Raw genomic sequence first — 14,175 nt, forward strand, 5'->3', positions numbered from 1 at the left:
TGGCACTATTTATCAAATGAGGGAATCTTCTAATTTATTCTTATATATAAAAACATGGGTAATAATATATATAATTCTTAGGGTCATATATAAGCATTAAATTTATATATACGTCTTAAATTGGAATTAAGTTGAGAATTCATGACAAAATCACTCGTATATCAGTGTAATTAATTTTAATTTATCCTTAATATTTTCTTTTTTAGCTTCTTATGCATAGCCCTTAGGACAATGTTTATCATTTTCCATAAAAATAATTTAGTCATGTGGGATCTTATTTGATTCATTTCAACGAGTATGTTATTAATATTCAATAGTTATAATTTTATAAGTATGCATTAAAACTATTATGGAGAATATCAAAAATAAAATTTTGCATATAATTAAAGGACGAAGGGAGTATAAAAAACATGATAATCTATATATACTAAAAATTAGTTCATTCACCAAAGTAAAATTAATGATGAATAAAAGAAACATAATACAGACACACCCAATACAAGTACATTACTATTTATGTTGAAACTAAAAGCATAATTAAAAGGTGGACTGCTAAGGCTTTTAATTTATTTATTGTTGGGGGTGAGTTCATCCTCGTGTACTTTATAAAAACGTTTTTTAATGTATAATAATATAATTTTATCATTTATATAATCGGTCCGTACGTGATAACCAAATTAAATCCCGAAGACAATATCTAGAAACTCAAAAACAAGAAAAAAAAAAAAAAAAAAAAAAAAACAGCGCTCATTGTAGGAGAATATGATCCGAGTATACCGATAAAGTATCGTTATCAACTTTGGAAAGACATAATGATAGTAGTACTTTATATACTGCGAGGAACTGAGGAACATCATTTGATTGTTGGTGCAGTGGTAATTGAGACTGCACTGAGTAGAAAGGATTCGTGTTCGATCTCCCGTAACAATAATTATAAGGGATTGGAATCTAATAATTCAAAACTGATCTCCAAATCCACTCCGTAATATATATAAGAAAACATAGTCTATCTGTAATTCAATCTGTCGAAGAGCAGTTCTTATATAGGCTGGGAATTTTCCACATCTGAATCCGACTCCCTACTTTTTAGAACTTGATTTGCATAGCTAATAAACTAGTTCACTAAATAGAATGCCAACTCATTTAGCTAGTAAGATTTTTTTATCCTTAAATTACCAACAAATAAATTTAAGACATGCAACCCTTAGGCTACTCAAGAGTAGGGGTGTACAAAAACTGGCCCGGACCTGAAAACCGGCCTGAACCGGACCTGTTGGGACCGGACCTGATCCGGACCTGTAGATTCAGGTCCAGTCCCGGTCCTTGAAATTCAATGATTCCGGGTTTCAGGTCCGGTCCGGGTAAAACCCGGAAATTTCAGGTCCGGACCTGAAACCGGTAAAACTACTTTTTTTTATTTAATAAGTCTAAATAGGTCCATAAACAGGTCCAAACAGGTCCATAACAGGTCCAAACAGGTCCATAACAGGTCAGAACTTTCATATTATTTAAAAAAAAAATCAAAAAAAATAATAATCAGGTCTATTCAGGTCCAAACCCGGACCGGACCTGATTTTTCAGGTCTGGACCGGAACCGGACCTGTTTATTCAGGTCCGGTCTCCGGTCCTTAAAAATCAAGGATTCAGGTCCCGGTCCATTCAGGTCCGGGTCAGGTCCGGTCCGATTTTGGACCGGTGTACAACCCTACTCAAGAGTGTTGAACACATATTTTTATATTAATTTAACTTGAAAATTTGTGATATAATCACGAATTTATTGATAAGTACGGGGTATAATATTATAGCAATACCAATTTAAAATTTAAGGTACCACTATAAAGTATCTTTAATATCATTAATAAGCATTTTTAAGTATATAGTACCATACCACTACATTATCACTATTTAATGAGATTATTGTTATTAGATTTCAATTTTATTTTTTAATTTTTATTTTTTAAGAAGAAGAAGAATAGATTTCAAAATATATATGAAACGATATGTGATTGTGATACATTCAACAAATGTACCATAAGAAATGTTGCCTCGCAAGCCCCGAGGACATACATGGGAAAAAAACGAGGATAAAAATTGAAATTACTAGACAATTGTACATCAAGAGCAAGTATGACTAGTCCCTCTATTTAATTTCATTTAATTTGTTTGTTACGTATGGTTCGCTTTTAAAAACTTTGACCTACTAAAACTAATATAAACATCACCATATTATATAGGAGCTTGTTGGGATTCGATTATAACTGTACACTTAAATATTAATTTTTTACTATTACCGTTTCATATTATTTACAACTTTTGTCAAAATTAAATGCTACTCATTATTTGTAACAAATATTTTATTTTTATTTTAGGTTGTCGTTAATTTCTTTCTATTTCTATTTCTATCTCCTCATCACATGCATTCATACTCTTTCTCTCTCTATTTTATCGTCACAGACAAATTTTGTAGACGAAAGAAGAAAGATTTATCACACAATCAACCTGTGCCTCGCATGCCCCGAGGACATGCATGAAAAAAAAATGAGGATAAGAAATTAGTGGATGATCGTTCGGGATAGTTCTAGAAGAAGTTGAACGTAGCACCAAAACACCAATATATTATAAACTAGATGAAACCCGTGCGATTCACGGTTTGTTTGAATTTTTTAAAATAATTTTTTTATACATATATTTATTTGCTAAAATTTATTATATATTTAGATAAAATTCCTTATATCAAAAGATAACATTTTATATTTAATTAATTTAAACTGGGAAATCTCATTCGCCAATTTTGCTTACGTGTCATTTAAATTATTGAATTCTAAAAGAAATTAATAATCTCGTATTTAATTGGCTACCACTAAAATTTATTATCCTACATGGAGCGCTGAAAAAATTAAATTCTACGTGACTCTCTAAAAACTCGGGAAAAAACTCCTCTTATATATATATATATATATATATATATATATATATATATATATATATATATATATATATATATATATATATATATATATATATATATATATTAGATTTGTCGACGTTGTAAGTCTAGTAAGTCAACCCATCGTTTTCATGTTTTCGAACTCTAAGTTATGCCACTATTTAAAACCAAACACTTCATACTTCATAATCATAAATCAAACGTTTGATATTACGTATCAACGTATATGTTTATCTTCATCAATATGTTAATGAGTTCAAATTATACTCCAATATCCAATATAAATAACCACCGCAATTCAATTGATAGCACGAGTAATGTTTAAAAAAATTTACCAGTGCATGACTCTCAACTCAAAATGCGTGAAAATGACATTTTTCTAACATCTTTAATTTTCAAATAATTAACACATTTTGATTGGACATATTTATCAACATAAAAGTTTAAACTAACAATTAAGCCTCAAACTATCAATTTTTATGGAGTAGAGAGGGTACTTTGTAATGCGTATATCCTAAATTATACTGAGTAAAAATACGGCCATATATACATACAAGCTGCTCTCAATATGAATTGCCTATGAATTATCCTTGAAAAAGAAAATATGGAACACAAGTTTGGCCCATGTTCTTAATCTAGAATGAAGTCCAATGCTCCTAGCCCACCTTTCCCACTCTAACATTGGCCCAAACAACAAAATGATTTTGGACTTATTGTTGAATAATTTAGAGAACGGTAGACAATTTTCATGGTGTTTAATTAAATTACTTAGGTTAAAATGTTGTATTTTAATTAAACAATTAAATAGAAGCAAAATTACCTCAATATTGAGGAAAATTGTTTTACTCCAAGTGACGTTGTGTCAGTTAGTTTCTTAGTGATGTTTGGCTTGAATAATTGACGTTTGGCTTATATGAAAATAATAAAACACTTGTGATGGTTGTGTTTAAATCCACTTATACCATAATACCAAACATCACAATTAACTGACATTTACCAAACGTTGCTAGGAGAGTAAGAGTTTATTTGCTTTTCTATACATATGTTCATGTAACATATGATGAGATTAAGGCATGAAAAGAAGTACAGTAACCTTCCTTTTCATTCTTTTGTTTTTTCAAGAATTATCATCATGATAAATTACCTAAAAAGTTTTGCTTACATTAGATCACAAATATACTACACACTATAATGATTGTCTTTGTTGTATATCCTAGTAATTTCGTGATACCCGGTGTGTATATTAGGGTCGAAATATTACTTTGGAAAAATAATTTTGTTCATGTCTCGAAGTGTTAATTTGTTCAATTTCGTTCTATTTTTGTGACCCGATAAACCAATTTCCCCAACAATTGGAAACATGAACCTTCCTTTATGTAATTAAAATAAGGTCATTAATGAAAAATTAAGTTTGATTCTATAAAAATAATTTTAAAGCCTTGTTGTTGATCATGTAGACTTATATCATCTTAAGATTTATATCAGTTTCACAATTTAGTCAACATAAATGAAAAATTATTGAATAATAAAGCACAGTTTCACTAGTTGACTTTGTTCCAAGCTTGCTAAATAAAAACATCTATGAAACATTCCATTGATATTCTCTTTCTCAATTTACTAGTAGTCATGATGATTTCCTTGAACATTCCAAATAAGTTGTTGCTTACCTTGGTACGATTATTTTCATTAATATTTTTTGCTAGTGCACAAAAATGTAAAGACTACGAATGTAATGCAAACTCATATGGGACTGAAATCCGATTCCCTTTTTGAGAAGTCGATCATCAGCCTAAGTCTTGCGGCTACCCTGGATTTGATGTGCGCTGTAATAATGGAGGAAAACCAACACTCGAGCTTCCTAACTCGATCACATTTGAAATCGATAGGATTAATTACGACGATCAATACGTTGATCTGAGCTATCCTGATGGTTGCTTGCCTTTAAAACTTCTCTCTCTTAATTTATCCACCTCTCACTTTTATGCCCTTTATTTCCAAGAATTCGCGGTCTTTAATTGCTCGGGCCAATTCGATGACCGGGAGTACAACAACACTTCAAACAACGACTTGAACAAAATTAATTGTCTAAGGGGCAGTTTCTCTTTTGTCATCGACTTGTCAATGGGTTGCAAACGTTAGTGTTCCCGATTATTTTCGTCTTAGCTTTTCTGCAATCTACAACGATGAGTCAATGAATCCAATGATAACTCTTCGCTGGGATGAGCCAAGTTGTAGACAGTGCGAGACTATAAACCGGCATTGCCGTGTTAAGAAAGATTCTACTGACGAAATCGAATGTACATCCATGTTTTATTCAACTTCTAGTGGTGGTAATGTTATATTTTTGTTTTACCTGATTTTATGTCTTCTAACATTTCAAATAAAATCATACAAAGTATACCATGTAGTTTATGCGAAAGTATAATTTTTCCGTCATTTTGAAGGTTTTATATTTTCAAATTTATATGATCATTTAAAAAAAAAATAGTACTTCCTCCTTTTTTTTTTTTTTAATAGTTGTAATAGTTTGACTTTTACACTATTAATATGTTTCACTTTAACTAACTTTCATGATTTATAGCTATGTAAAAATGTAGTCATATGGAAACTTATTATATTCGTCTCGATTTTAAATTATTTTAATATCAAAAGTTTATAATTTTTACATATTGGTAATTAAAGATATTAACGATTGAAATCATGCACCGACAAGCGTGTGTCAAATTCTGGGATTCGCCATTAAAGCAAAGAAGAAACTCAAGTTTAGAGAGAAAGAAGATTGAATTTTTTTTTATTGAAGAAGAGAGAAAAATGAGGTAAGAATACAGTAAGTAGTATTACAATAGTACAGTAGAGTATTTATAACCAACAACTAACAACCAAAAAAGAAGAAAAACAAAATAATAGAAAATATGAGCTGAAATTCTGTTATTCACGTGGGCTGTTATCTTGGGCTTTCTGAAGTCGTGGGCTGGACTCTGTAGTATGCTCAACACCCCCCCGCAAGTTGGACTGGGGATTGACCAGACCAAGCTTGGACAGAAGCTCTGCAAACTGAGCTGAAGGAATGATCTTGGTAAATACATCAGCCAGTTGAGACTTTGTTGGCAAATAAGTCAGTTGAATAAGCCCTTCAAGTACTTTCTCTCTTGTGAAGTGGCAGTCGATTTCTATATGCTTTGTCCTCTCATGAAACACAGGATTTTTTGCAATGTGGATTGCAGACTAGTTATCACAATGCAAAGTTACAGGCAACAGATTAGCAACACCTAGTTCACCTAATAACCTGACAGACCAAGTTACCTCTGATGCAGCACTGGCCATTGTCCTGTATTCAGATTCTGATGAGGACTTGGAAACAGTTGGCTGCTTTTTTGACTTCCAACTAATTGGAGAAGAACCTAGTTGCAGAACATAACCAGTAACACTTCTCCTTGTATCAAGGCAAGAACCCCAGTCAGCATCACTGAATGCTTGAAGAGTAAGAGTAGAAGAACCCTTTAGCAAAATCCCTTGCCCTGCAGTATGTGAAACATATCTGAGGGTATGCTGTAATGCTTCCAAATGAGGAGCTCTAGGTCTTTGCATATATTGACTGAGCACTTGAACTGTATAAGATAAATCTGGTCTTGTGTTGGTGAGAAAGTTTAACTTGCCAACAAGACTCCTATACATAGCTGGATCAGAAATTAAAGGACCATCATCTGCTGTCAACTTCAGATTTTGTGGCAAAGGTGTGACTGCACTCTTATGCAGAGGAAAATTACATTCTTCAAGCAACTCTTGTGTAAACTTCTTCTGTGTAAGAACCACTCCTTCTGACAAATAACTGACCTCAATACCCAGAAAGAAACTGAGTTTTCCAAGATCCTTGATGCTGAAAACTCTGTCTAAGTGAGTTTTTAACACAACAATTGTATCATTATCATCACCAGTCAATATTATATCATCAACATAGATGGCAGCAATAGTGATCTTTCCATCCTTTCTCTTGATGAACAAAGAAGCATCACTGTCACTCTGAGTAAACCCTTGCTTTTTTAACTCAGAAAGGAGTTTTGCAAACCACTGCCTGGAAGCTTGCTTCAACCCATATAATGAATTGTTGAGCTTACAAACTTGGCCAGACTTTCCAGTAATACCCTCAGGAAGAGACATATAGATTTCCTCATTAAGGTCTCCATGAAGGAAAGCATTATTTACATCTAACTGATGTAAACCCCATCCTTTATTGACTGCCACAGCAAGAACACATCTGATAGTAGACATTTTTACCACAGGTGAAAAGGTCTCTTCATAGTCAATGCCAAACTTTTGAGTGTAACCTTTTGCCACTAGCCTTGCTTTGTATCTTTCAATTGTCCCATCTGCTCTGAGCTTAATTTTAAATACCCATTTACAGCCAGTGGGCTTCTTTCCAGGAGGTAAGTCAACTATATCCCATGTTCTGTTTTTCTCAAGAGCACTAATTTCTTTCTGCATTGCAGAAATCCACTCTGGATGCTTAGAAGCTGCCTTATAGGACTTAGGTTCAGAAAGAGAAGAAGATTGAGAGATTAAGGCTTTATGAGAGGAAGGAATATCAGAATAGATAACAAGATTACACCAATGTGAACTAGACTTTTTAGGAAGCTTACACTCATAGTCTTTCATCCACTTAGGTGGATTACTAGGTCTAGTAGAATGTCTGGTGTCATGAACTGTTTCTGAAGATAAAGAATCAAGAATATCTGTAACCTCTGAAGGCTGAATAACAAGATATGGAAGAGAATAAGAAGATGTAGTGTTTGAGTTGGAATCAGTACTGGAAAAAGACATAGCAGGAGAAGAATAATTTATGGAAGATGAGTGATTTATGGAAGAGAATTGAGAATCAGAAGAAGTGGGAAAGGGAATAGGAACTGGAGGTGGAACAGGAGGATACCCTTCTGTACAGTCTACAAAAGGATCATTAAAAATATGATTGCTATTTTCATTAGGAAGGAAAAACTGAAAGGGATGTTTGTTTGTGTGAAGAATATGATAGGGGAAATGTTGTTCATAAAAATGAACATCTCTACTGACTGTGATCTGATTGTTCTTGAGATGCAGGACCCTATAACCTTTTTGAGTTGGAGAATAGCCAATAAAAACACAAGGATCAGCCCTGGGATCAAACTTAGTCCTCCCCACTTTAGATGTTGACACAAAACAGAGACATTCAAAAGCTCTAAAGTGGGAAATATCTGGAACAGTCCCAAAAAGTTTATGACAAGGTGAAAGATTATTTAACACTGATAAAGGCATTCTATTGATGATGTGGGCTGCACTTAGGACACACTCACCCCAATACTTATAAGGAAATTTTGACTGAAAAAAGAGGGCTCTAGCTGTCTCAAGAAGATGTTTATGTTTTCTCTCTACTACCCCATTTTGCTGAGGAGTATCACTACAACTAGTTTGATGTAGTATACCCTTAGTATGATGAAACTCAGCAATTTTCCCTTCACATAACTCCTTAGCATTATCTGTCCTTATGCATTTAACCTTAAAACCATGTTGATTCTCAGCAAATATCACAAAATCAATCAGAATCTGTACAGAATCATTCTTAAAACCCAACATATGTATCCAAGTATGCCTTGTGAAATCATCTACTATGGTCGGAAACATAGTACAATTATTGTGAGTTTTGTGTCTAAGAGGTCCCCAAATATCAACATGAACAAGCTCAAAAGGAAAAGAAGTTTTTATTGAACTTTGAGAAAAAGGTTTTCTACATTGCCTTGCTTGAGGACAAATTTGACAAATGTCATCATAGAAATTATTTACAGGCAAACTAGGAATTACAAACTTCAATTGCTTAAAAGGTAAATGTCCTAATCTTATATGCCACAATTTAGCATCATTATTCAACTTACAAAGAGAATCCTTAGTACTATTAGTTGCTGTAGAAGCTAGATGAAAGCTATTCTCAAGATTCCTCTCAAAGGGAATATTATCTGCAAGATATAGACCAGATTTCTGATTACCAAGAAGAAGTTCCTTGGTCAAGGTAGGATCCTGTATAATACAAGAGGTAGAAGTGAACTTAACAGAACAGGAAAGGTCTTTACAAAGCTTATGAACAGAGATAAGATTAAATTGAAATTCTGGAACATAAAGAACATCTTTTAAAACAATGTTCTGTTCTAAAGTAATTGTTCCTACATGGGATATAGAGACTTTTCTACCATCTGGTATAGTTATGGAATCCTCTCCTGAATTCACTACTTTATATGTATCAAACATAGTAATATCACTGCAAATGTGGTCTGTTGCCCCACTATCTATCACCCAACCAGTAGCAAAAGCATAAAACAAGCAAATTTTACCTGCAAAATAGGCAGCTCTGGAGGTACTTGCCACATTTTCTTCATTGTTCTGTCCCTGAGCATTAGCTGCAACTGTCACTTGACTCACTTCCTTACAATTTTCCAGATAATTCATAAACTTGTTGTACTGTTCTCTAGAAAAAGATGTTGTAACATTGTCATCAAAATTACCAGAATTCTCACCCTGAGCCAAATTAGCAAATCTCTTCTGAACATTAGGTTTCTGATCATTAGGGTAACCATGGAGTTTATAGCACCTATCAATCAGATGCCTTGTCATTTTACAATGATCACAGGACAACACAGGTCTGTTCCCTTTGTAGTTGTTTGGCATGGTCCTTCCCTGAAATCCTCCTCTACTGCTATTGCTGTTGTAAGACTGATGACCAACTCTATTGCTGTTGTACCCTTTATTATCATAGAACTTTCTTCTGTCTGCTGCAAAAGCAAACCATTCTGTAGAAGTAGTACTGTGGTCACTAATTTGCTTGTGCTTCTGTCCTTGTAACAACATTCTATAAGCCAATGTAAGAGAGGGCAAAGGCTGCATCATCAAGATGTTACTTCTGACTTGCTTATATTCATCTTTCAATTTCATCAAGAACTGCAAAAGTCTTGAATCCTGTTGTATCTTCAAAAATTTCCCTGTCAAGTTGCATATACAACCACTACATGTACACACTGGAATAGGATTAACATCATCAAGCTGATCCCACAATACCTTGATCTTAGCAAAAAATTCAGCAATTTCTTCTGTTCCTTGATGAACAGCAGAAATTTCCTCTTGAATCCCATACAACTCAGTAGATGAAACCTGTCCATATCTCTCCTCTAAGTCTTTCCATATTTCTCTTGTAGTCTTATAAAAGAACACACTCTTCTTGGTAATTGGTCCAAGAACACCCAATATCCAACCAATCACTAGATCATTACATCTAACCCATGCTTTGTAAGCTGAATCTGTACTAGCTGGAACAGACAAACTACCATCCACAAAACTTAGTTTGTTCTTAGTTGACAATCCTATAACCATAGATCTTTTCCAAGAAGCATAGTTTTCTCCATCAAAAATTTCAGAGATGAACTTATGTATGTTGTTATCAGACGGATGACTATAGTAAATCGAACTAGGATCTTGTGTCAATTCCAAAACTCTACTCTGATTCTCAGCAGATTGTTCTCCAGTCATTTTTAATCAAATTCAACTAAGAATTTCCAGAATCAAGAATTCAACAAAAAATAATTCGCCAATCAAACAATTACTTCCAGAACACAAAATCTCCCAAAAATCAATCTCCAAACAACTTTTCAATCAAAAACAATCTCAATCAAATCAATTCTCAACAATCAACTCCAAGCAAGAGTTCAAACACAATCAATTTATCAAGAAACACGAGAATCAAGCAGAAAATTCTCCAAACAACCAAAAAATTCGTAAACAACCAAAAAATTCGTAAACAAACGAATTGAATTAATCCAAGAATCGAGAAAACAAACCGATCATCAAATGCGAAACGATTGCAAAGAACGAACACTGCGGAAGACGAGAAACTCCTAAGATCGAGCGCGCTGCTCTGATACCATGTCAAATTCTGGGATTCTCCATTAAAGCAAAGAAGAAACTCAAGTTTAGAGAGAAAGAAGATTGAATTTTTTTTTATTGAAGAAGAGAGAAAAATGAGGTAAGAATACAGTAAGTAGTATTACAATAGTACAGTAGAGTATTTATAACCAACAACTAACAACCAAAAAAGAAGAAAAACAAAATAATAGAAAATATGAGATGGAATTCTGTTATTCACGTGGGCTGTTATCTTGGGCTTTCTGAAGTCGTGGGCTGGACTCTATAGTATGCTCAACAGCGTGAAAAGAGAAGTGTTGCTAGTATAAAGAAATATAGAAAGTATGGCTTAGAAATTTATTCCCATGAAATAGTATAATTGTATAAATGTTCGAGATTTGGTTTACTTCAGAATTTGTACTAATTGATTGATAAGTTCTATAGTTGTACAAATATTAACGATTTTTGCTTTGGTGTTTGTTGTTTGTGGTGGTGTGATAGTTTTAGACTCGGAGTTACATAGCAAGGCTTTTATACTTTCCTTAGGGATTGGTTTGCCGGTGTTTCTGGTGGCTGCATTTAGTTTATTACGGTGGTTTCAACAACGAAATAACGAATCACCTACGGGCACTACAATGAGGGCGCGCAGTCATACAACCAGAGGAATCAGCCAATCCGTATTAGATTCCTATCCAACCGTTGTCATTAGTGAGGGCTGCCAATTGATCACTCCTGAAATTAATACTTGTTCAATATGCTTGTCGGAATATAAGATCAACGAAGTCTTGAAAATTTTACCACATTGTCTACATCGCTTCCATGTTGCTTGTGTCGATCAATGGCTTGTCCTAGATGGTACATGTCCAATTTGTCGGGTTGTTCCAAGCCAATCGTTGTCATAGTCAGGCTCGGACTCAAGATCAAGGATGAACATGCGTCTAATATCATGAGTGTATATTGCACGTATTATTGTATATGCTTGCATTTTCTTCATGTGCTTATTTGCGTATAATTCTGTACAAATTTAAGTACATGAAGTTGGTGAATTATACAAGTATGACTCTTTAAACTTCAAAGACTTGCAATTTAGATTTACTTTAGTGTGGACGGGTTAAACTAACCTGTGGTGTAAGAATATAAATGACAAAAAATTTTTGTTGTCCAAATTTTCTAAGTTGTTTAAATGTGAAGTTTTTCTTTGATTTTATTCATTTTAAAAAACTAAACAATTTAGGATCTAGGCAAAAACGTTTTAATTTGGCATGAACCAAACAAAGTGCCCTAGTCATTTGCAAAACTGAATCATTTGTTGCTGCAGTGATCCTAACTTCCTAAGTGATTAATTTCGAAGTATCCTATACTTTGAAGATAAAACTAGCATGGTATATATGTAAAAGTTTGAAATTGATGGAAAAATTATGGTATTATCACTCGGTTTAGTAACAAAGGTTCACAAGACCAGTTATATGTGGTCTATTGTTTATGAACGGAGAAGATATCAACAAAATACGTTACATGATGCATTATAAGAATTAATCATCATGATTAGAATGTTTCATCTTTGACTTAAAATAAACAATACTTGTATATGCTACTTGCTATAATTTAAGTACTTCACTAAACTCATTTTTAAACATGAAAGAGCCAAAAAAATAAATAGTTAGTTTCAAGTTGATGATCAAGCTCACGCGTTGAGATATAAGACTAAGTAAATCTAAGAATCATTTGCTGATGAATTCAATTCTTTTCATTCAAAGACACATTTAATTTAAACATTATTCCTATTTTCAGGTAGCTCATGGTGAGTGATGACTAAATTTGTTTGATTACTTCTGCACAGTTACATCACAATAATTATACTTTTATACACTATGAACATTTAAACACATTCAAAAAATCATGAACAAAACAATACTAATTATTGTTAGGTTTATGATCAATATTTTTCTTCCATTGCTTTTGGCTGCATCTATTACAGCAGACACACAACAGTCATGCTTAAAGTCCGTTTGCGGGCGACACAATGGATATCTTTCCATCCGATTCCCCTTCCGCCTTATAAACACACAGCCTGAATCCTGTGGATACCCTGGCTTCGATTTATTCTGTGACGACTCTAACAACACCCTTCTTCACATACCAAGTTCCAGAAATTTTTCAGTTCAAACCATTGACTATCAAAGTCAACAAATCATGCTTAGTGATCCTGATAACTGCCTACCTAGACGACTCCTTTCCGGCGGCGGCCTTAATGATTTTTCCCATTCTCCCTTTCACTACAAAAAAGTTGTTGATTTCATTGACGATTTTACCTTTTATAACTGCTCAGAAAAGCACGAAAATTACACCGAGTCTATGCATAACGATAAAATTAGTTGCCTTAGTACAGTCCCTAATCATGCCATTATTATGGAGACAAATCGGCGCGGTTCTTCTTACGAGTCATGGTGTCAAGTAATTGGGAACAACGTAAGAATTCCAAGTGAAGCTACCTCCTATACGTCGAGTTTCCTAATAATGCCGCAGTTGTCATTTACATGGGACATACCAAGCTGTGGACTTTGCGAGGAGAAGGTTACACAGTGCGCGTTCAAACGTGACACTAGTACTCTTGAAACTACGTGCATTGATTTTGATCCCCCAATCGGTAAGATCCCTTCAAAATTAAACTTGCAATTCGACATTGATTATTGATCTTTTGTGTTGAGCTAAGTTTTCAAAGATTATTTATGTTGCTATTATCGTGTAACAATATTTCTCTTCATAGGTTTAGGATATACATGTATATATTTATATTTCTCCCAATTTATTAAGCAGCATCAAGAAAGCTATCAAAGAATGCACGCTATGCAATTGGGTTTTCGGTAGGCCTTGGTGTACCGGCAGTTGTAGTCATTATCCTGGTACTATATAAAAAGGTGACCCGATCTCGTCGTAGAGCAGCAGCAAATCATGACAATGATGGAAGAACTTCCGTTGACATGAATTTGCAAGGATAGCTATACATAGATGTAATCCATAATTATGTATTTCTGTTTATGGCTTGATGCTCTATCAAATATAGCTAGTCCTTCGATCAAGAATGTTTGTATGTTCATGTGTTTGCTCGTAGGCTGTAAAAATATCTTTTCCTCTTGTCAAATGCAAGTTTTATGTAAAATGTTTGTACAATTGTAAATTAAGTTGTTGTACTGCTTATATGGAGCTGAAATTGATGAATTAGTTAAATCTAATAGATCGATTCTAAAATAGATAGGTTCCTAAAATCTAATTACAACGGTTGCATAGAAATGTATTTTGAGTGTGAAAGATAG

At 33.7% G+C, this 14,175-nt stretch overlaps 2 protein-coding genes across 2 annotated transcripts; both read left to right on the plus strand.

The window, feature by feature from the left end:
• The first annotated feature begins 54 nt into the window (after positions 1 to 54).
• LOC145565573 (putative RING-H2 finger protein ATL21A) lies at positions 55 to 5,086 on the plus strand. The gene is made up of 2 exons (XM_081625531.1): positions 55 to 58; positions 4,725 to 5,086. Exons 1-2 carry the CDS (start codon positions 55 to 57, stop codon positions 5,084 to 5,086), a joined length of 366 nt encoding a protein of 121 aa, XP_081481657.1.
• A 7,674-nt stretch (positions 5,087 to 12,760) lies between these two features.
• On the plus strand, positions 12,761 to 13,860 carry LOC145565574 (putative RING-H2 finger protein ATL21A). The gene is made up of 2 exons (XM_081625532.1): positions 12,761 to 13,508; positions 13,679 to 13,860. The coding sequence occupies exons 1-2, from the start codon at positions 12,761 to 12,763 to the stop codon at positions 13,858 to 13,860; spliced, it is 930 nt and encodes a 309-aa protein (XP_081481658.1).
• Positions 13,861 to 14,175: the final 315 nt, after the last annotated feature.

Source organism: Chenopodium album, chromosome 10 (genome assembly GCF_948465745.1).
Source record: "Chenopodium album chromosome 10, dcCheAlbu1.1, whole genome shotgun sequence".
Taxonomy (NCBI): Eukaryota; Viridiplantae; Streptophyta; class Magnoliopsida; order Caryophyllales; family Amaranthaceae; genus Chenopodium; species Chenopodium album.

Excerpts from the sequence above, each read along its gene's own strand:
- LOC145565574 (XM_081625532.1), top strand. The coding sequence starts at position 12,761 with ATGAACAAAACAATACTAATTATTGTTAGGTTTATGATCAATATTTTT. Across the intron at positions 13,509-13,678 it reads TGATTTTGATCCCCCAATCG|CATCAAGAAAGCTATCAAAG; the intron begins GTAAGATCCCTT and ends TTTATTAAGCAG.